General features: G+C 42.4%; 1 protein-coding gene and 2 pseudogenes across 7 annotated transcripts in view; all 3 read right to left on the bottom strand.

Moving 5' to 3' along the window:
* Positions 1-2,247: 2,247 nt before the first annotated feature.
* LOC110489519 (uncharacterized) overlaps positions 2,248-23,971 on the bottom strand; it is a 31,462-nt gene continuing 9,738 nt past the window's right edge. For all 6 annotated transcript variants that reach the window (XM_090199221.1, XM_036945635.2, XM_090199220.1 and 3 more), the window contains 6 exons: positions 23,406-23,487; positions 15,333-15,475; positions 14,247-14,294; positions 6,737-6,867; positions 6,378-6,562; positions 2,248-4,712 (listed from right to left, as the gene is read on the bottom strand). In XM_090199221.1, the coding sequence (XP_090055347.1) occupies positions 6,391-6,562; positions 6,737-6,867; positions 14,247-14,294; positions 15,333-15,475; positions 23,406-23,487 (576 nt within the window). In that variant the 3' untranslated portion in view covers positions 2,248-4,712; positions 6,378-6,390. The remainder of the gene's footprint in view (positions 4,713-6,377; positions 6,563-6,736; positions 6,868-14,246; positions 14,295-15,332; positions 15,476-23,405; positions 23,488-23,971) is intronic.
* LOC149977363 (xin actin-binding repeat-containing protein 1-like) lies at positions 11,906-12,695 on the bottom strand (annotated as a pseudogene).
* LOC149977364 (uncharacterized) lies at positions 12,737-14,200 on the bottom strand (annotated as a pseudogene). The gene is made up of 2 exons (XR_016486877.1): positions 14,186-14,200; positions 12,737-13,847 (listed from the first exon to the last, which is right to left on the bottom strand). The product of XR_016486877.1 is annotated as an uncharacterized LOC149977364 (transcript).

Raw genomic sequence — 23,971 nt, forward strand, 5'->3', positions numbered from 1 at the left:
AGGAAGGATACGGGTTCTGTCTCTTAGAAATGAACGTACTTTGGTGCGAAAAATGCAAATCAATCCCAGAACAACTGCAAAGGACCTTGTGAAGATGCTGGAGGAAACCGGTACAAAAGTATCTATATCCACAGTAAAACGAGTCCTATATCGACATAACCTGAAAGGCCGCTCAGCAAGGAAGAAGCCACTGCTCCAAAACTGCCATAAAAATACAGACTACGGTTTGCAACTGCACATGGGGACAAAGATCGTACTTTTTGGAGAAATGTCCTCTGGTCTGATGAAACAAAAATAGAACTGTTTGGCCATAATGACCATCGTTATGTTTGGAGGGAAAAAGGGGAGGCTTGCAAGTCGAAGAACACCATCCCAACCGTGAAGCACGGGGGTGGCAGCATCATGTTGTGGGGGTGCTTTGCTGCAGGAGGGACTGGTGCACTTCACAAAACAGATGGCATCATGAGACAGGAAAACTATGCGGATATATTGAAGCAACATCTCAAGACATCAATCAGGAAGTTAAAGCTTGGTCGCAAATGGGTCTTCCAAATGGACAATGACCCCAAGCATACTTCCAAAGCTGTGGCAAAATGGCTTAAGGACAACAAAGTCAAGGTATTGGAGTGGCCATCACAAAGCCCCGACCTCAATCTTATAGAAAATGTGTGGGCAGTCCTGAAAAAGCATTTGCGAGCAAGGAGGCCTACAAACCTGACTCAGTCACACCAGCTCTGTCAGTAGGAATGGGCCAATATTCACCCAACTTATTTTGGGAAGCTTGTGGAAGGCTACCCGCAACGTTTGACCCAAGTTAAACAATTTAAAGGCAATGCTACCAAATACTAAATGACTGTATGTAAACTTCTGACTCACTGGGAATGTGATGAAAGAAATAAAAGCTGAAATAAATAATTCTCTCTACTATTATTCTGACATTTCACATTCTTAAAATAAAGTGGTGATCCTAACTGACCTCCCCTAAAACAGGGAATCTTTACCAGGATTAAATGTCAGGAATTGTGAAAAACTGAGTTTAAATGTGTTTGGCTAAGGTGTGTGTAAACTTCAGACTTTAACTGTATATTTAGGTTGCCCAAGTTTCATACAGTTTTTCACCACACAGAGGAGAGGGATTGAATTACACTTTGAAAATATGATGTACTTCCGACTTCAACCGTATTTGAATGTGTTTAATAATGTTTGGTTACTACATGATTCCATGTTCAATACTATTGGTCCATTATCATGTCAATCAAGGCTTGAATAGAAATGTTGTTCACACCCTGGATTTTGATGCCGACACAGTCACTACAGTCCCATTAGTTTTCATTGCAGCCTTATTTGAGTGCTGCGGTTGTGCAAATTTGTACGGAATGAGGTTAGTCAACAGTACACGTTTCTAATTTTGACAGAAAGTGGTTTCATTTCAAGCTAAAGTGTACTGTTAGCTAGCTAGCTAACGACACGTGTATGATGTTATTATTCGTATCCCAGAACCGTTTGCTTTGCTAGTTAGAGCCTAATGTTAGCTAGCTACCATTGAAGCTAGTTGGTTAGCTCCCAGCAGATTCAAGCAAGGTAACTCGCCCCAATCCGTACAAACGTGCGCAACCGCGACATTCAAACGAGGCTACAAAGAAAACTAATGGGACTGTAGCGACTGTGTTGACTAGGGGGTGTGAACTAGGTTTCTATTCAAGTGTTGATCGACATGGTAATGGCTCTATAGTACTGGAGAAAGTTGAAAAAACCCTCCGTTACATCTAGATGTGTCATGTCGTAACGTACAGCACGCACAAAGCAACTATTTCTGTCTTACAATCTCTCTCCACCAGGTGTAGCACTTCTATCATTGTTTAAAAACAAGAAATGGACAGTGACGGGCGTAAGGGGGGGATACCTAGTCATTTTTTGCATCATCACTGCAAGCGATCATCATTCTCAAAGCCGCTGTTTACTTCTGAAGATCACTTTAGCACCGCCCTAAAAACACGATTCAAATTCGACACAAACCTTCAAATAGCTATATAATGACACGTTATATAAACTCTTTTTATAGTGTTTTATTTACATTTTAGAGGCGATAAGGTGATAAGTTGGACAGATCGAGTGAAAAAAAGCAATTTTCCCCCACATCTCCTCTCCTTCTCACTATCACACATTAGTTTCGCTTCCCCACCCTCCATTTTTTAAAAGACCCGACAGGGCTCATTGCCTTGTTGAATTATGCAGAAACGGGCAGCGTTTAGGTCATGTCATTTATTTTGTTGGAAAGGGGAGAAATTGGCTATTACAATGATATTGACATTACAGTTGATCTGGAAGTAGAAATTTGGCAGAAATTTGACAAACTGACTTGTTTGAAAGGTGGCATCCTATGACGGTGCCAAGTTGAATGTCACTGAGCTCTTCAGTAAGGCCATCCTACTGCCACTGTTTGTCTATGGAGATTGCATGGGTGTGTGCTTGGTTTTATTCAGCAATGGGTGTGGCTGAAATAACTGAATACACTCATTTGAAGGGGTGTACTATGGTGTAGATATACTACAGGAACAATAAAGATAATAGATTGTTATTCAGATCTCAAACTTCATCATTTGAGAGACATTTTTGAAGAAAAATAATATGAATTGAATTATGAAATGATGCATTATTTACATCACAAAAAAACATTTTGATATCGGTGAACATTTCTAAATAAAAAGAGAAATAAAAGTTACAACACCAGCATGTTGTTTTCATAAATCACCGCTTCATTTCCAATCCAACTCCAAAATCAATAAAGAATGATGGGAAAAAACTGTCAATGAAATTATGGGCAGAAAGACAAATTCAACTTTCATCAAATCAGATGGCTTATTCATCACAACACCATTTGATGTTGCCAATTGTTTTAATGATTACTTCATTGGCAAAGTGGTCAAACTTCGGCAGGAAATTCCAACAACGAACAGTGAGCCATCATATTCATGCATAAAAATAAAAAAAATGAAAGAAAACCATTGCAAGTTTGTATTTTGTAAAGTTAGTGTGGGAGAGGTGGAAAAATGATTGTTAACGATCAATAACGGAAAACCTCCTGGCATTGACAACTTCGATGGAAAGCTACTGGGGATGGTAGTTAACTCTATAGCCACTCCTGTCTGTCATATTTTTTATCTAATCTGAGATGAGAGGAAAGTCTTTGTCCTCAGGCCTGGAGGGAAGCCAAAGTTATTGGTTACTGGTTCTAACAGTAGGCCTATAAGCTCTTATCAAACTATTGGAACAAATGGTCTTACAGCAAATACAATGCTATTTCTCTGTAAAGAAATTAACAGCAGACTTTCAGCTTATAGAGAAGGGGACTCAACATGTACTGCACTGACGCTAATGACTGATGATTGGTTGAAAGAAGTTGGGAGCTGTACTCTTAGATTTCAGTACAGCCATTTGACATTATTGACTAAAACCTGTTGTTGAGAAAAAGTATGTGTTATGGCTTTTCAACCTCTGCCATATTGTGGTCTCAGAGCTATCTATTTAATAGAACTCAGGTGGTTTTCTTTAATGGAAGCTTCTCTAATGTCAAACATAAAAAGAGTGGTGTACCGCAGGGCAGCTTTCTAGGACCTCTACTCTTTTAAATTTTTACCAATGACCTGCCACTGGCATTAAACAAAGCATGTGTGTCCACGTGTGCTAATGATTCAACCATATGCGCATCAGCAACCACAGCTAATGAAGTCACTGAAATCCTTAACAGTGAGTTGCAGTCTGTTCCTGAACTGAACATCTCTAAAACTAAGAGCATTGTATTTGGTACAAATCATTCCTTAAGTTCTAGACCTCAGCTGAATCTGGTAATGAATGGTGTGGCTGTTGAACAAGTAGAGGAGACTAAATCACTTAGTGTTACCTTAGAATGTAAACTGTCATGGTCAAAACACATAGATTCAATGGGGAGAGGTCTGTCTGTAATAAAGATATGCTCTGCTTTTTTGACAGCGCGCTCCACAAAACAAGTCCTGCAGGATCTAGTTTTGTCTAATCTTGATTATTGTCCAGTCGTGTGGTCCAGTGTTGCTAAGAAAGACCTAGTTAAACTGCAGCTGGCCCACAACAGAGCGACACGTTCTGCTCTTCATTGTAATCAGAGGGCTGATGTACATACTATACATGCCAGTCAGATAAACAGATAAAGCAACTCCTCTCCTCTAATAGACCCAGTTAGTTTGGTACAACGCCTCTCCTCTAATAGACCCAGATAGTTTGTGTATGTATTGATATGGAGGCCACGTGTCAAATGTTTTAATTGATGTAGTTCTGTTCTTGAGCTGTTCTTGTCTATTAATGTTCTGTATTATGTGTCATGTTTTGTGTGGACTCCAGGAAGAGTAGCTGCTGCTTTTGCAACAGCTAACGGGGGATGCTACTAAGATACCAAAATTCCCAATATTTTGCTGATATGGAAAAGATGAAATCAGAATCATTTTGCTAAAATAGAAAAAATGAAATCAGAATCATTTTGCTAAAATAGAAAAAATGAAATCAGAATCAGGAGAGATCTTGTCTCAGAAATAAAACATCATATAATTTCTCTGTAATTGTGTCCATAAAGTGGACTCTGGTGCTGATTACTGTCAAGCGACTCAGTGTGTACATGGAGTACATAACCCAGGTGACTCCAACGATGCTGTGATTCAGTGTTGTCATGGTCACCGCGTCAGCTGAGAACACACAAAACATCACACTTTTACCAGTTATCCTCTCCATAAAAATGGAACTGTCCCACACTTTATACCGTTACTACCTTACATTCATTAAATGATAGATAAACACCTTGTACTGTGTTTGTGTGGTTATTAAACTGTCTGTGTGGTCACTAAACTGTCTGTGTGGTCACTAAACTGTCTGTGTGGTCACTAAACTGTCTGCGTGGTCACTAAACTGTCTGCGTGGTCACTAAACTGTCTACGTGGTCACTAAACTGTCTGCGTGGTCACTAAACTGTCTGCGTGGACACTAAACTGTCTGTGTGGACACTAAACTGTCTGCATGGTCACTAAACTGTCTGTGTGGTCACTAAACTGTCTGCGTGGTCACTAAACTGTCTGTGTGGTCACTAAACTGTCTGTGTGGTTATTAAACTGTCTGCGTGGTCACTAAACTGTCTGTGTGGTCACTAAACTGTCTGTGTGGACACTAAACTGTCTGTGTGGTCACTAAACTGTCTGTGTGGTTATTAAACTGTCTGCGTGGACACTAAACTGTCTGTGTGGTCACTAAACTGTCTGTGTGGTCACTAAACTGTCTGCGTGGTCACTAAACTGTCTGTGTGGTCACTAAACTGTCTGTGTGGTCACTAAACTGTCTGCGTGGTCACTAAACTGTCTGCGTGGTCACTAAACTGTCTGCGTGGTTATTAAACTGTCTGCGTGGTCACTAAACTGTCTGTGTGGTCACTAAACTGTCTGCGTGGTCACTAAACTGTCTGCGTGGTCACTAAACTGTCTGTGTGGTTATTCAACTGTCTGCGTGGACACTAAACTGTCTGCATGGTCACTAAACTGTCTGTGTGGTCACTAAACTGTCTGCGTGGTCACTAAACTGTCTGTGTAGTCACTAAACTGTCTGTGTGGTTATTAAACTGTCTGTGTGGACACTAAACTGTCTGTGTGGTCACTAAACTGTCTGCGTGGTCACTAAACTGTCTGTGTGGTCACTAAACTGTCTGTGTGGTTATTAAACTGTCTGCGTGGTCACTAAACTGTCTGCGTGGTCACTAAATTGTCTGCGTGGTCACTAAACTGTCTGTGTGGTCACTAAACTGTCTGTGTGGTCACTAAACTGTCTGCATGGTCACTAAACTGTCTGTGTGGTCACTAAATTGTCTGCGTGGTCACTAAACTGTCTGTGTGGTCACTAAACTGTCTGCATGGTCACTAAACTGTCTGTGTGGTCACTAAACTGTCTGTGTGGTCACTAAACTGTCTGCGTGGACACTAAACTGTCTGCGTGGTCACTAAACTTTCTGTGTGGTCACTAAACTGTCTGCGTGGACACTAAACTGTCTGCGTGGACACTAAACTGTCTGCGTGGTCACTAAACTGTCTGCGTGGTCACTAAACTGTCTGCGTGGTCACTAAACTGTCTGTGTGGTCACTAAACTGTCTGTGTGGTCACTAAACTGTCTGCGTGGTCACTAAACTGTCTGCGTGGTCACTAAACTGTCTGCGTGGTCACTAAACTGTCTGTGTGGTCACTAAACTGTCTGCGTGGACACTAAACTGTCTGCGTGGACACTAAACTGTCTGCGTGGACACTAAACTGTCTGCGTGGACACTAAACTGTCTGCGTGGACACTAAACTGTCTGTGTGGACACTAAACTCACCAATCAGGGAGCTCTATATGACATCAGCGCTATTAGACCCCGGCGTCTCATTGGTTCTCTGCAGCCAGCGGTCTTTGTGTTGGGTGTGGCCAAAGCCCTCGTCATAGTTCCCTTTCCTCCTGAACAGCTGCTGGTAGTGGAACACACAGTAGAACTCCCCGTACAGCGGAGCATAGCTATGCATGCTACACACACACACACACACACACACACACACACACACACACACACACACACACACACACACACACACACACTGTGGGTGATGAATTCATATTCACTGAGGGTTGGGTGAATAATCAAGGTGTATGATATATGTTTGATTCGTTTCCAATGTTGATCTGATCTCATTGTCTCACCTGAGCTTCTTCTGACAGTGTTTACAGCAGAAACAGTTCTTGTGAAATATGAATTTATCAGCGGTCATTTTCTCCATAGGATAGACTGGCTTCAGACAGGATGAACACACGTCCTGTTTACATGGCAGGAACTGGAGGGACAGGGATGGCTGTTATAACACTAATATGAGTAGGGGAGCAAAATTCCGGTAACCTTACTAAAATTCCCAGGTTTTTGTGAAATACTGGTTGGAAGATTCCCGGAGTCGTAAGGGAATAAGCAGAGAAATCTGTAATCCTCCAACCAGGAGTTCTGGAAACCAATATAATTTTGGGAAAGTTAGTGTCATTTTACAACTCTAGATATGAGCTATTACATGGCAAACAGCTGTCATGCCAAGTTGAACTAGAGAGACGCTAACTGTTTAATGATGAAGTCAAAGACTGAAAACAATGAATATTTTCTTAGACTAGAGATCTGACTCCTGTTGCAACATGATAGAGATCTGACTCCTGTTGCAACATGATAGAGATCTGACTCCTGTTGCAACATGATAGAGATCTGACTCCTGTTGCAACATGATAAGGCCAAAGACGATCCAGCTTGTTGTTGATAATGACAGAAATTGACCAACAGCATCTTATTACAATTCTTTCCAAAAAAAGAAGAAGACAAATGTTTAATTAAATCACACACTTCAAATAATCAAAATGAAACACATAAAAGTTATTTTTTTAAATTGTGATGATATTGAAATGCATTTCAATTAAACAAATCAAAGACAAGTTGTTCTCTGTTTTTTTAATTGAACCTTTATTTAACTGAGCAAGTCAGTTAAGAACACTTTCTTATTTACAATGACAATGACTGATTCAATACCATCACAACACTACTGACTGATTCAATACCATCACAACACTACTGACTGATTCAATACCATCACAACACTACTGACTGATTCAATACCATCACAACACTACTGACTGATTCAATACCATCACAACACTACTGACTGATTCAATACCATCACAACACTACAGACTGATTCAATACCATCACAACACTACTGACTGATTATAAATATTCTAGGGTATTTTCTGATACAATAAAACACTTGATAAGATATTTTTATTCATTATGGAACCCCATTAGTTCCTGCCAAGGCAGCAGCTACTCTTCCTGGGGTTTATTATGGATCCCCATTAGTTCCTGCCAAGGCAGCAGCTACTCTTCCTAGGGTTTATTGTGGATCCCCATTAGTTCCTGCCAAGACAGCAGCTACTCTTCCTGGGGTTTATTATGGATCCCCATTAGTTCCTGCCAAGGCAGCAACTACTCTTCATGGGGTTTATTATGGATCCCCATTAGTTCCTGCCAAGACAGCAGCTACTCTTCCTGGGGTTTATTGTGGATCCCCATTAGTTCCTGCCAAGGCAGCAGCTACTCTTCCTGGGGTTTATTATGGATCCCCATTAGTTCCTGCCAAGGAAGCAGCTACTCTTCCTGGGGTTTATTATGGATCCCCATTAGTTCCTGCCAAGGCAGCAACTACTCTTCATGGGGTTTATTATGGATCCCCATTAGTTCCTGCCAAGGCAGCAGCTACTCTTCCTGGGGTTTATTATGGATCCCCATTAGTTCCTGCCAAGGCAGCAGCTACTCTTCATGGGGTTTATTATGGATCCCCATTAGTTCCTGCCAAGGCAGCAGCTACTCTTCATGGGTTTCAGCAAAATGAACGCAGTTATGCAATTTTTTGAACATTCAAATAGATTTTCTGATTTCACAACACACTGTGTGCCCTCAGGCCCCAACTCCACCACTACAAAACACAATCCATGTGTATGTGTGTATAGTACACATTATCGTGTGTGTGTATAGTGCACGTTATCGTGTGTGTGTATGCATGTGTCTGTCCTATGTTTGTCTCTTCACAGTCCCCGCTGCTCCATAAGGTGTATTTTTATCTGTTTTTTTTTTATCTGATTCTCCTGCTGCATCAGTCACCTGATGTGGAATAGAGTTCCATGTAGTCATGGCTCTATGTAGTACTGTGGAATAGAGTTCCATGTAGTCATGACTCTATGTAGTACTGTGGAATAGAGTTCCATGTAGTCATGGCTCTATGTAGTACTGTGGAATAGAGTTCCATGTAGTCATGGCTCTATGTAGTACTGTGGAATAGAGTTCCATGTAGTCATGGCTCTATGCAGTACTGTGGAATAGAGTTCCATGTAGTCATGGCTCTATGTAGTACTGTGGAATAGAGTTCCATGTAGTCATGACTCTATGTAGTACTGTGGAATAGAGTTCCATGTAGTCATGGCTCTATGTAGTACTGAGGAATAGAGTTCCATGTAGTCATGACTCTATGTAGTACTGTGGAATAGAGTTCCATGTAGTCATGTCTCTATGTAGTACTGTGGAATAGAGTTCCATGTAGTCATGGCTCTATGTAGTACTGAGGAATAGAGTTCCATGTAGTCATGACTCTATGTAGTACTGTGGAATAGAGTTCCATGTAGTCATGTCTCTATGTAGTACTGTGGAATAGAGTTCCATGTAGTCATGTCTCTATGTAGTACTGTGGAATAGAGTTCCATGTAGTCATGACTCTATGTAGTACTGTGGAATAGAGTTCCATGTAGTCATGGCTCTATGTAGTACTGTGGAATAGAGTTCCATGTAGTCATGTCTCTATGTAGTACTGTGGAATAGAGTTCCATGTAGTCATGGCTCTATGTAGTACTGTGGAATAGAGTTCCATGTAGTCATGACTCTATGTAGTACTGTGGAATAGAGTTCCATGTAGTCATGTCTCTATGTAGTACTGTGGAATAGAGTTCCATGTAGTCATGTCTCTATGTAGTACTGTGGAATAGAGTTCCATGTAGTCATGACTCTATGTAGTACTGTGGAATAGAGTTCCATGTAGTCATGGCTCTATGTAGTACTGTGGAATAGAGTTCCATGTAGTCATGGCTCTATGTAGTACTGTGCGCCTCACATAGTCAGTTCTGGTCTTGGGGACTGTGAAGAGACCTCTGGTAGCATGTCTGTCTCTCGTTGAATGTGAAGAGCGAGAGAGAAGCGCAGGGGGGTGGGTGATGGTGGGTCATTTGTCAGTGGCAGGTCGCCGGCTGTTCCTTGCTATGCACCGGCTGCGTGGTAGCGTTTGGTGTAGCCTCTCAGAGCCGTCGGGCATGTCCCCAGTGTCACAAATCTGACTTGTAGTGAGTTTTTTGTTATAGATAAGGCAGAGCAAAAATATATGTAAATGACGTCATCATTTCCTCAATCGAAATGAAGTGCCACCTGTTGAACAGCTTTGACCTGTTTCTCTGGTACTGCCTGTTGAACAGCTTTGACCTGTTTCTCTAGTACTGCCGGTTGAACAGCTTTGACCTGTTTCTCTGGTACTGCCTGTTGAACAGCTTTGACCTGTTTCTCTGGTACTGCCTGTTGAACAGCTTTGACCTGTTTCTCTGGTACTGCCTGTTGAACAGCTTTGACCTGTTTCTCTGGTACTGCCTGTTGAACAGCTTTGACCTGTTTCTCTAGTACTGCCGGTTGAACAGCTTTGACCTGTTTCTCTGGTACTGCCTGTTGAACAGCTTTGACCTGTTTCTCTAGTACTGCCTGTTGAACAGCTTTGACCTGTTTATCTGGTACTACCTGTTGAACAGCTTTGACCTGTTTCTCTAGTACTGCCTGTTGAACAGCTTTGACCTGTTTCTCTGGTACTGCCTGTTGAACAGCTTTGACCTGTTTCTCTGGTACTGCCTGTTGAACAGCTTTGACCTGTTTCTCTGGTACTGCCTGTTGAACAGCTTTGTCCTGTTTCTCTGGTACTGCCTGTTGAACAGCTTTGACCTGTTTCTCTAGTACTGCCGGTTGAACAGCTTTGACCTGTTTCTCTGGTACTGCCTGTTGAACAGCTTTGACCTGCTTCTCTAGTACTGCCTGTTGAACAGCTTTGACCTGTTTCTCTGGTACTGCTTGTTGAACAGCTTTGACCTGTTTCTCTGGTACTGCCTGTTGAACAGCTTTGACCTGTTTCTCTGGTACTGCCTGTTGAACAGCTTTGACCTGTTTCTCTAGTACTGCCGGTTGAACAGCTTTGACCTGTTTCTCTAGTACTGCCTGTTGAACAGCTTTGACCTGTTTCTCTGGTACTGCCTGTTGAACAGCTTTGACCTGTTTCTCTAGTACTGCCTGTTGAACAGCTTTGACCTGTTTCTCTGGTACTACCTGTTGAACAGCTTTGACCTGTTTCTCTAGTACTGCCTGTTGAACAGCTTTGACCTGTTTCTCTGGTACTGCTTGTTGAACAGCTTTGACCTGTTTCTCTGGTACTGCCTGTTGAACAGCTTTTACCTGTTTCTCTAACTACTGCCTGTTGAAGGGCCTTGGCCTTCATGGTGGCTTGTTGGTGGGTGTAGATGGCAGCCTGGAGGTTTGAGATTCTGTCTTCCTCATCCAGCACTACGATCCACAACGATCTCTTCCTTCTGTTTCTCGAGGTGGACAGGTGTCTTCTGGGACGCTACATTAAAGGTCATGTATTTAACCTGAGGCTTCAGCATCACGCCTTAGCATCTCCCTCAAAGAGGTCTAATGGGTTTGCACTCAAAAATATGTTGCATAAAGCTTACTTTATTATTTAATGTTTTAAATGTTTTAGTGCATCTGGGATAGGGTACACAGACGTTTCGGCATTACTGCCTTCTTCAGTGTGTAGGTACAATTTTCTTTGAATTCAAAACAGCACTGATTCTTCACCGGCTCAGGTGAGTGTCTCAAGCTTTGATTCTTCACCGGCTCAGGTGAGTGTCTCAAGCTTTGATTCTTCACCGGCCCAGGTGAGTGTCTCAAGCTTTGATTCTTCACCGGCCCAGGTGAGTGTCTCAAGCTTTGATTCTTCACCGGCCCAGGTGAGTGTCTAGGTGCGTTGATGTCGCATCCTGGAAAACCATTCCTCTCTGCAGGTATGGTACTTTGGCCTGCCGGTCCTTGGCAAAGTGGATGCTTCTTTTGTTGGACAAAGCTCTGGTTGGCTGAGAACATGCTCTTCAGTTTCTTCACATCAACCGGGACTCCGGATCATTCTGCTCCATAGGGTCCTCTGGTTGTTGTTGAAGATAATGTGTCTTTGGCTCTGTGTAGACACCCGTTACAATGTCTGTCTGGTTCTGGAGTTCCTCCTCCTCCTCTGGCTGGACGTGCAGGTTCTTGAAATACTCCAGATCACCCTTCTCAATGCAGCTCCTAAATAACTGTGACATTCCCCTTGACCTCATGTCTGTAATAGGCTGGGTTTGAGAGGTTCTGACTGGTGGCCAAGACAAGGCTGACGGTTGACTTCACATCGCCTCTCCTTACATCACTAGTCTCTGTTTTATTCTTGTCTCCTCCTGCAGCTACGTCTAGGACGTTTGTCTCCATCCTCTGTTCCTGCGGGTGGGAGTTACCTCTCCACCTCTCCTTCAGAGTAGTTGTACAAGGAGTTAACTGTGACCTCAGCCCATTCCTGACCATCCTCCTGTATAACTACTACTTTCCTCAGAGAGCTGTCCTGTTGACCTCAATGAGTTGGAGAATGTTAGTTGTTCTGAACTCTTTATCTTTAAAACCAGATGTACCTGATAGACAGGTATTGTCACCATGGTGACCTCCACATTCCCCAGCTACCTGACGCTTAAGGGTTGCCCGGGGCAACAGCTGGAGGATAAAGTTCTTAACCCTGCCCTCAGCCACCTCATCCTGTTCTATCTCTGGTCTCGGGACGGAGGTCAGCCCATACCTAGCCTTCTGACCACTTCTTGTCTCACTAGCCTCTATGATGGATCCGTGGGAGTGGAGGACGTTGAAGTGATGGAGAGAGTTCATTGTGTTGTTGATGCTCTCTGCCACTGTCTCTATCTCCACTCTGTTCTGGTGCTTGATCAGGTTAAACAGCATAGAGTCAAACAGCTGAGCACTGTTTGTTATGGTGAGTGAATGAGGACCCAAAAGCGAACTAACTTAAACAGAGCTTCTTTAATAACCAAACATAGGTAGGCTCAGATAGACCGGCAGATTCCGACAGGACAGGACAAGGTTTACAGCAAACATGACGATAGTCTGGCTCAGGCATGAAACACAACAAACAAGAATCCGACAAGGACAGGAACAGAAACAGAGAGAGATATAGGGACCTAATCAGAGGGAAAAAGGGAACAGGTGGGAAACGGGGTGAATGGGTAGTCAGAGGAGACAAGGAACAGCTGGGGGAAAGCGGGGGAGAAAAGGTAACCTAACAACGACCAGCAGAGGGAGACAGGGTGAAGGGAAAGGACAGAGACAAGACACAACATGACAGTACATGACACTGTTCCTAACAGTAACCTCTAACACCAACGTCTCCTCCTGAACCCATCTGTCTGGAGCTAAGTCTCCTTGAGGTGAAGGGTTATTCTGGGGCTTTGGTTCCTACAGATGTGATAGACATCCTGTTATGTTCATTTCTCTGAAAGGACTGTTTTCAAATAGAGTGCACTGACACTTTGACTTGTTAGACTAGTTTCAATGTCAACGTCTGCTGTTGAAGCGTACTGTGACTCTCTCAAAGACGTGTTTGACTGTGGAGACCCCTTCATGGACCTCACTAAGTGTGTGCATTGTTATATCCGGCATCCAGAGCTTCTCCCCCGGATTGAGAACTCACATCAAGATTTGTAAAACAAATGTGCTTTTGATCACTCTCTGAACTGTCTTACTCTTCTCAAACACTTGTTTTCTCTTAGGAACTGCTCCTCACTTGTCCTCCGACACGAGCACCTTGTTCAGGGCTACAAGTTAATCTCGGCTGGCCAAAAGGGTGTCGTGCTGCTGGCTCTCAAACACCCTCTTAGCAGATTGGACGTCCAATGTGACCAACTCCTCCTCCTCACACTCACTAAGTTCCCCATGAGCAGCATCAGCCCTCTCCACCTTGTCCGTGGCCCCGTTAACCCTCTCCTCTTGAATGTTCTGGCTATCCAATGGCTGCTCAAACAAAGCTGATGTTCTCTTCACATTTGCCCAAACTCCAGCCCCAACTCCAACCCCAGCTCCAACCAAGTCACTAAGATACTTCTTTGCAAACAGCCTCTACAAACCAAGTCATATTATGTTAGCTAAACTCCAGACATTCTGTTAGTTGAACTCCAAACATTCTGTTAGCTGAGCTCCAAACATTCTGTTAACTGAACTCCAAAAATTATGTTAGCTGAACTCCAAACATTCTGTTAGGTGAACTCCAAACATTCTGTTAGGTGAACTCTAAAACAATCGGTGCCGTAAGTCACATTCCTCAGTGAAAGCAGGCTTATTCATATTTTTCAGTGTTTGTATGGTTATGGTTTGACAAAATACCATTATATTACAACAAAATCAACAGCAAAACAACATTACCTGCAAGCCAAACAAACAATCCTTCTAAAATACACCTTGCACCTTGTCATGCCAACTCTGAGACGTTTAAGAAGACAACAGGACTCCTCTGCCTACCTTGGATGGTTTCACTCCTCTCTTGGTTGGAGAGGGTGGATCTTGAGCCTGCAGGGAAACATCATAATATCAATATGACAAACTAATATAATAATAATTATTTGTAAGGATAATCACTATAATTACATAACAGTTATAGTACTGTATATTTTTCGACTGGCTTCTCAGTGATCTGACTTCATGTTTTCTGTGTGTTGTGGACACCAAAGGCCTTCATGTTTTCTGTGTGTTGTGGACACCAGAGGCCTTCATGTTTTCTGTGTGTTGTGGACACCAGAGGCCTTCATGTTTTCTGTGTGTTGTGGACACCAGAGGCCTTCATGTTTTCTGTGTGTTGTGGACACCAGAGGACTTCATGTTTTCTGTGTGTTGTGGACACCAGAGGCCTTCATGTTTTCTGTGTGTTGTGGACACCAGAGGCCTTCATGTTTTCTGTGTGTTGTGGACACCAGAGGCCTTCATGTTTTCTGTGTGTTGTGGACACCAGAGGCCTTGATGTCTTCTGTGTGTTGTGGAGACCAGATGCCTATATATATAGATCCTACAGAAGACAGACATGGAGCTATAGCAGGACTCTCCAACCCTGTTCCTGGAGATTCACCCTCCTGTAGGTTTTAACTCACCATGTTCCTGGACATCTACCCTCCTGTAGGTTATAACTCCAACCCTGTTCGATATATCTCCAGGAACATGGTTGGAGTTAAAACCTACAGGAAGATAGATCTCCAGGAACATGGTTGGAGTTAAAACCTACAGGAAGGTAGATCTCCAGGGACATGGTTGGAGTTAAAACCTACAGGACGATAGATCTCCAGGAACATGGTTGGAGTTAAAACCTACAGGAAGGTAGATCTCCAGGAACATGGTTGGAGTTAAAACCTACAGGAAGGTAGATCTCCAGGAACATGGTTGGAGTTAAAACCTACAGGAAGTTAGATCTCCAGGAACATGGTTGGAGAGTCCTGATCTATAGATCCTTGAGATAAGATGGACATAGTTCTATAGCTCATAGATAAAATACTGTAACACCTCTAACCCCAGGGCCAATGAGACACATCTCAGAGGAGCGAGGGAAGGAGTACTGACCGTTGACTCTGCAGCTGCTACCTTGGACAGATAGAGAGCAGATATGGCTCTGACAGAGACAGAAGCGGCCGGTTTCTCCCTCTCTGGGCTGAAGGAGGAGGAACCGGCGTCACTGAGGTCTGAGATCGACTTCCTCTTGTCATCTACGGAAATATCAGAGGGACAAACAGTTTTTTTTTGCACACACTTTCCCATTGATATCTTACAAGACATTCTTAGCTGTGATGCACAGCAAATTTATACCATTTCACAGTTTTACCCCACTTCATTGTGATGATAGCATATCTTAATGTACTGTGTGTTACCCTAACCTATTACGTCTCCGTCCACTCACAGCGTTTCTAAACCCAGAGGAGCAACATGGTGAGTCTTCCGGGAACGCTTGTGAAGCAGACCAAGCAGACCAGGCCGCGGTTTGGGGTTTGAGAAGTCAATGAGTGAAGAATTCTTCCTTAGACCAAGCCGCGGTTTGGGGTTTGAGAAGTCAATGAGAGAAGTGAAGAATTCTTCCTTAGACCAAGCAGACCAGGCAGCGGTTTGGTGTTTGAGAAGTCAATGAGAGAAGTGAAGAATTCTTCCTTAGACCAAGCAGACCAGGCAGCGGTTTGGTGTTTGAGAAGTCAATGAGAGAAGTGAAGAATTCTTCCTTAGACCAAGCAGACCAGGCCGCGGTTTGGGAAGTCAATGAGAGAAGTGAAGAATTCTTCCTTAGACCAAGCAGACCAGGTCGCGGGTTGGGGTTTGAGAAGTCAATGAGAGAAGTGAAGAATTCTTCCTTAGACCAAGCAGACCAGGCAGCGGTTTGGGGTTTGAGAAGTCAATGAGAGAAGTGAAGAATTCTTCCTTAGACCAAGCAGACCAGGCAGCGGTTTGGGGTTTGAGAAGTCAATGAGAGAAGTGAAGAATTCTTCCTTAGACCAAGCAGACCAGGCCGCGCAATGAGAGAAGTGAAGAATTCTTCCTTAGTTGTTTATTTTCTCCAAATCTAAAGGCACAGCCCTGATTGGAGCCCATGTCTTCAGTAGTTGAACGTGTTATTACTCCAACGTTTTCATCTTCGTCAAAAACAGCTTTATATCGACGGACTGCCTTTGATTTGATGGCCTGCAGGAACGCGAGACGACCGTTAGACCCGATGACCTGTTTCTACGCACGAGCTTAGCTAGCCAACGCTGCAATGACATCACCTACAAGTGTGATCGGGGATTTCTATTGGACAAGCAGTTTCTTCATCTGTAGTGTCTTTACTTCTGCCAAATGTGTCTCTTGTGATTGTGAGGATCAAGTCTGTATCAGCTGTAGTGGAAATTTCAGTACTGAGAGAAACTTGGACAATTATTCAAACAATCATCTTTATTCAGCATCGATTAATTATTGCAATGATAAAACCGCCGCCGACCGCACACTCTAAGTTGTGTTGCTGAGAGCTTAGCTGCTCCACCTACTCATTCACTGATGCAGGCCCTTTATAGAGCCAATAGCCTGCTCCACCTACTCATTCACTGCTGCAGGCCCTTTATAGAACCAACAGCCTGCTCCACCTACTCATTCACTGCTGCAGCTGTCTGGCCTGCCTTAGCTCCCCAGTCCCCAATCATGTGGTACACAAGTTAACAAACTTGAATAATGCAACATAGCATTTAGAACTGTTAATTACTGTTCACAAAACAATGTCCCTACAGGCTAGAACACTTTCCAATGCAAGACAAAACCGGAAGCTTCCAACTTTAATTGTAGTCTAACTTTCTGTGTTAGCTTACAGCTGACTTCAGTACTGTAGTACAGCCACAAAGTCAGATTCCATAGCCACAAAGTCAGATTCCACAGCCACAAAGTCAGATTCCACAGCCACAAAGTCAGATTCCACAGCCACAAAGTCAGATTCCACAGCCACAGAGTCAGATTCCACAGCCACAAAGTCAGATTCCACAGCCACATTCTGCCTCAAGAATGAAGTCATTCATTTCTTAAAGACACAGCACACACTTTTCGAAAAGAAGAGATTGCTTCTTCTATGCAAATGTTGTAGAGCCTATAGAAGAATCAGGGCCTTCTGATTCACACAGTAGAGTCTATAGAAGAATCCGGGCCTTGTGATTCACACAGTATAGTCTATAGAAGAATCCGGGCCTTGTGATTCACACAGTAGAGTCTATAGAATAATCAGGGCCTTGTGATTCACACAGTATAGTCTATAGAAGAATCAGGGCCTTGTGATTCACACAGTAGAGTCTATAGAAGAATCAGGGTCTTGTGATTCACACAGTAGAGTCTATAGAAGAATCAGGGCCTTGTGATTCACACAGTAGAATCTATAGAAGAATCAGGGCCTTGTGATTCACACAGTATAGTCTATAGAAGAATCAGGGCCTTGTGATTCACACAGTATAGTCTATAGAAGAATCAGGGCCTTGTGATTCACACAGTAGAGTCTATAGAAGAATCAGGGCCTTGTGATTCACACAGTATAGTCTATAGATGAATCAAGGACCTGTGATTCACACAGTATAGTCTATAGAATAATCAGGGCCTTGTGATTCACACAGTAGAGTCTATAGAAGAATCAGGGCCTTGTGATTCACACAGTAGAGTCTATAGAACAATCAGGGCCTTGTGATTCACACAGTAGAGTCTATAGAAGAATCAGGGTCTTGTGATTCACACAGTAGAGTCTATAGAAGAATCAGGGCCTTGTGATTCACACAGTAGAATCTATAGAAGAATCAGGGCCTTGTGATTCACACAGTATAGTCTATAGAAGAATCAGGGCCTTGTGATTCACACAGTATAGTCTATAGAAGAATCAGGGCCTTGTGATTCACACAGTAGAGTCTATAGAAGAATCAGGGCCTTGTGATTCATACAGTAGAGTCTATAGAAGAATCAGGGCCTTGTGATTCACACACTATAGTCTAAAGAAGAATCAGGGCCTTATGATTCACACAGTAGAGTCTATAGAAGAACCTCACCTCACTTCAGCCCTAGATCTATTGGCTTATAAAAACCCAAAGATAACATAGACAACTACTGTAATACACTTCCTAGCATATTACTCGCCAATGTCCAATCTCTAGACAACAAGGTACACGAAATTAGGGCACGAGTTGCCTTCCAGAGAGACATCAGAGATTATAATGTTCTCTATTTCATGGAAACATGGCTCACTCTGGATATGTTGTCAGAGTCGGTACAGCCACCTGGTTTCTTTACGCATCGCGCCAACAGAAACAAACATCTCTCCGGTAAGAAGAAGGGCGGGGTTGTATGCCTTATGATTAACGGCTCATGGTGTAATCACAACAACATACAGGAACTCAAGTTCTTTTGTTCACTTGACCTATAATTCCTTACGATCAAATACCGACCGCATTATCTTCCAAGAGATATCTCTTTGATTATAGTCACAGCCTTGTATATCCCCACCCCCAGCAGATACCTCGTTGGCCCTGAAAGAACTTCACTGGACTTTATGTACACTGGAAACCACACATTCTGAGGCTGCATTTACTGTAGCTGGGGATTTTAACTTCTTATGGCTGGGGGGCAGTATTGAGTAGCTTGGATGAATAAGGTGCCCAAAGTAAACGGCCTGCTCCTCGCAAAAACCTGAGGAGAAATCAAAAAAGGAAGTGAGAAATCTGAGGCTGGTATGTAATTCAACACAGTTCTCATTGAAATCCACTTGAGATATTAATGAAGTTGCACTTCCTAGGGCTTCCACTAGATGTCAACCATCTATAGAAATTTTAATGAGGCTTCTACTGAGTTGTGGGACTGAATAACAGCAGAATGAATCAGGTGTCTGGCAGTCAGCCATTTTCTGGTCACGCGCATTCCTCATTATTTCCACTTGCTCCTCAAGACACAAAAGGAATACTCCGGTTGGAACTTTATTGAAGATATATGTTAGAAACATCCTAATGATTGATTCTGTACTTAGTTTGAAATGTTTCTTCGACCTGTAATATAACTTTTAGAAGTTTTGGTCCGACGTAGCGCTGACCAGAACGAGCGTTTGGATATGTAAACCAAACACGCTAACAAAAGGAGGTATTTGGACATAAATAACGGACATTATCGAACAAAACAAACATTTATGGACCTGGGATTCCTGAGAGTGCTTTCTGATGAAGATCATCAAAGGTAAGGGAATATTTATCATGCAATTTCTTGTTTATGTTGACGCCAACATGGCGGCTAATTTGACTATTTCCGTCTCAGATAATTGCATGGTTTGCTTTTTCCGTAAAGTTTTTTTGAAATCTGACACAGCGGTTGCATTAAGGAGAGGTATATCTATAATCCCATGTGTATAACTTGTATTATCATCTACATTTATTATGAGTATTTCTGTTGAATGATGTGGCTATGCAAAATCACTGGATGTTTTTGGATGTTTTTGGAACTAGTGAATGTACACGCCAATGTAAACTCAGATTTTGATATAAATATTAACTTTATTAAACAAAACATACATGTATTGTGTAACATGAAGTCCTATGAGTGTCATCTGATGAAGATCATCAAAGGTTAGTGATTAATTTGATCTATATTTGTGCTTTTTGTGATCGCTATCTTTGGCTTGAAAAATGGCTGTGTTTTTCTGTGGCTTGGTGGTGACCTAACATAGTCATTTGTGGTGCTTTTGCTGTAAAGCATATTTGAAATCAGACACTATGGATTAATGGCAGCATTCGCGCAAAACTGAAAGCACGAACCACCGCTTTTAATTATGGCAAGGCGAACGGAAACATGACAGAATACAAACAGTGTAGTTATTCCCTCCACAAGGCAATCAAACAAGCAAAGCATCAGTATAGAGACAAAGTAGAGTCGCAATTCAACGGCTCAAACATTAGACGTACTTGGCAGGGACTACAGTTAATCACAGATTACAAAAAGAAATCCAGCCAAGTCGTGGACATCGATGTCTTGCTCCCAGACAAATTAAACAACTTCTTTGCTCGCTTTGAGGACAATATAGTGCCACTGACACAGCCCGCTACCAAAACCTGTGGGCTCTCCTTCGCCGCAGTCAACCCTCGCAAGGCTGTCGGCCCAAACTAGCCACGTCCTCAGACCATCTGGCTGGTGTATTTACGGACATATTCAATCTCTCCTTATCCCAGTCTGTTTTCCCCACATGCTTCAAGATGGCCACCATTGTTCCTGTTCCCAGGAAAGATAATGTATCTGAAATAAATGACCATCGCCCCATTGCACTCACTTCTGTCATCATAAAGTGCTATGAGATACTAATCAAGGATCATATCACCTCCACCTTTCCTGATACCCTTGACCCACTCCAATTTGCTTACCGCCCCAATTTGTCCACTGACGATGCAATCACCATCACACTGCACACTGCCCTATCCCATCTGAACAAGAGGAATACCTACAGTTGAAGTTGGAAGTTTACATACACTTAGGTTGGAGTCATTAAAACTAGTTTTTCAACCACTCCACAAATGTCTTGTTTTAACAAACTATAGTTTTGGCAAGTTGGTTAGGACATCTACTTTGTGCATGATACAAACAATTGTTTACAGACAGCTTATTTCACGTATAATTCACTGTATCACAATTCCAGAGGGTCAGAAGTTTACATACACTAAGTTGACTGTGCCTTTTAACAGCTTGTAAAATTCCAGAAAATTATGTCATGGCTTTAGAAGATTCTGATAGGCTAATTGACATCATTTGAGTCAATTGGAGGTGTACCTGTGGATGTATTTCAAGGCCTACCTTCAAACTCAGTGTCTCTTTGCTTGACATCATGGGAAAATCAAAAGAAATCAACCAAGTACTTATTTTCCACCATAATTTGCAAATAAATTCATTAAAAATCCTACAATGCGATTTTCTGGATTTTTTTTCTCATTTTGTCTGTCATAGTTGAAGTGTACCTATGAGGAAAATTACAGGCCTCTCTCATCTTTTTAAGTGGGAGAACTTGCACAATTGGTGGCTGACTAAATACTTTTTTTGCCCCACTGTATATACTGTACTCTATACCATCTACTGCATCTTGCCTATGCCGCACGGCCATCGCTCATCCATATATTTATATGTACATATTCTATTCATTCCTTTACATTTGTGGGTATTTGTGTGTATAAGGTAGTTGTTGTGAAATTGTTAGATTACTTGTTAGATATTACTGCACGGTCGGAACTAGAAGCACAAGCATTTCCCTACAGTCTCATTAACATCTGCTAACCATGTGTATGTGACCAGTAACATCTGCTAACCATGTGTATGTGACCAGTAACATGAGATTTGATGCTATAGTATCTTGAAGTTAGAGTTACAGCCTGCATCATTAACATGGAATAAAGACCAATAGGATAACAGAGGAGAAGAGAGAGTGTCACGTTCTGACCATCGTTTGTGTGTGTTTTCCTTGTTTTAGTGTTGGTCAGGACGTGAGCTGGGTGGGCATTCTATGTTGTGTGTCTGGTTTGTCTATTTCTATGTCTGGCCTGATATGGTTCTCAATCAGAGGCAGGTGTTAGTCATTGTCTCTGATTGGGAACCATATTTAGGTAGCCTGGGTTTCACTGTGTGTTTGTGGGTGATTGTTCCTGTCTCTGTGTTTTCACATTTCATTATTTTGTAGTTTATTCATGTATAGTTTTTCCTTTATTAAACAAACATGAATCATCACAATGCTGCATTTTGGTCCGACTCTCCTTCACCTACAGAAAGTCGTTACAGAGAGAGGGAGGCCTCTCAGACACGGGCCTTTCTAGGCAGTGTTTACCCTTTGGTTCAGCCAGTATCACATAGGTTTCTAGGCAGTGTTTACCCTTTTGTTCAGACAGTATTACATAGGTTTCTAGGCAGTGTTTACCCTTTGGTTCATCCAGTATCACATAGGTTTCTAGGCAGTGTTTACCCTTTGGTTCATCCAGTATCACATAGGTTTCTAGGCAGTGTTTACCCTTTGGTTCATTCAGTATCACATAGGTTTCTAGGCAGTGTTTACCCTTTGGTTCAGCCAGTATCACATAGGTTTCTAGGCAGTGTTTACCCTTTGGTTCAGCCAGTATCACATAGGTTTCTAGGCAGTGTTTACCCTTTGGTTCAGCCAGTATCACATAGGTTTCTAGGCAGTGTTTACCCTTTGGTTCAGCCAGTATCACATAGGTTTCTAGGCAGTGTTTACCCTTTGGTTCAGCCAGTATCACATAGGTTTCTAGGTAGTGTTTACCCTTTGGTTCAGCCAGTATCACATAGGTTTCTAGGCAGTGTTTACCCTTTGGTTCAGCCAGTATCACATAGGTTTCTAGGCAGTGTTTACCCTTTGGTTCAGCCAGTATCACATAGGTTTCTGAAATACATGAAGTGCCTTCAGAAAGTATTCACACCTCTTGATTTATTCCACATTGTGTTACAGACTGAATTCAAAAATAGATTTGATTTATTTTCCCTCACACATCTACACACAATACCCCTCAATGACAAGTTGAAAACATGTTTTTAGATATTCTTGCAAATGTATCTAAAATGAAGCTCCCGACGAAGAGTTAATGTGTTGAAGTTGCATCCAGAAGCAGTTTGGAACTCTGTAGTGAGTGTTGCAACCGAGGACTTGATTTTTATGCGCTATGCGCTTCAGTACTCGGCGGTCCCACTCTGTGTGTTTGTGTGGCCTACCACTTCGCGGCTGAGCTGTTTTTGCACATAGACTTTTCCACTTCACAATAATAACAGCAATAACAGCACATACAGTTGACTGGGGCAGCTCTAGCAGGGCAGAAATTTGACGAACTGACTTGTTGAAAGTCTGAGCTCTTCAGTAAGTCCATTCTCCTGCCAGTGTTTTCCTATGGAGATTGCATGTCTGTGTGCTCAATGTTATACACCTGTCAGCAACGGGTGTGGCTGATAAAGACGAATCCAGTAATTTGAAGGGGTGTCCACATACTTTTGTGTATATATAGTGTAGATACAGTAGGTTGACTGTTGTGGGGGTTTGTATGACATGAGTGAGATATATACATTGCTGTACATTGCTGATGAAATGTAATCACGTGATGTGATGACTAGGACAGTTCTGTAGTTACTCACCATCCTGAGATGCTGTAGATATCTTTTCCAGGTTGATACCACTGATGGTCTTTCTCCTCTCTGAGCGCGTCATTCTCCCAACCTCGGGGGACAGACATGACAAAGTTTGTATGATGTCACTGCTAACCACCAGACATGATACGGTATATTAGCAGTAGAACAGTACCATGGTTACTGGAATAATATCATGATAACTGGAATAATACCATGATAACTGGAATAATACCATGATTACTGGAATAATACCATGATTACTGGAATAATAACATGATTACTGGAATAATAACATGATTACTAGAATAATACCATGATTACTGGAATAATAACATGATTACTGGAATAATAACATGATTACTAGAATAATAACATGATTACTAGAATAATAACATGAAGGGCTGTGTCCAGGCACTCCACGATGCGTCGTGCATAAGAAGCCGTGGTATATTGGCCATACACCACACCCCCTCGTGTCTTATTGATTAATTATATGTGGGAGAATGTCAGATATATGCCAGCTTAATCTCTGGCATGTTGTAATCATTTACAGTATTTACAGTCAAGGGGTG

The sequence above is a fragment of the Oncorhynchus mykiss genome, chromosome 15 (genome assembly GCF_057628025.1).
Source record: "Oncorhynchus mykiss isolate SJ-2025 chromosome 15, ASM5762802v1, whole genome shotgun sequence".
In the NCBI taxonomy this organism is placed as follows: domain Eukaryota; kingdom Metazoa; phylum Chordata; class Actinopteri; order Salmoniformes; family Salmonidae; genus Oncorhynchus; species Oncorhynchus mykiss.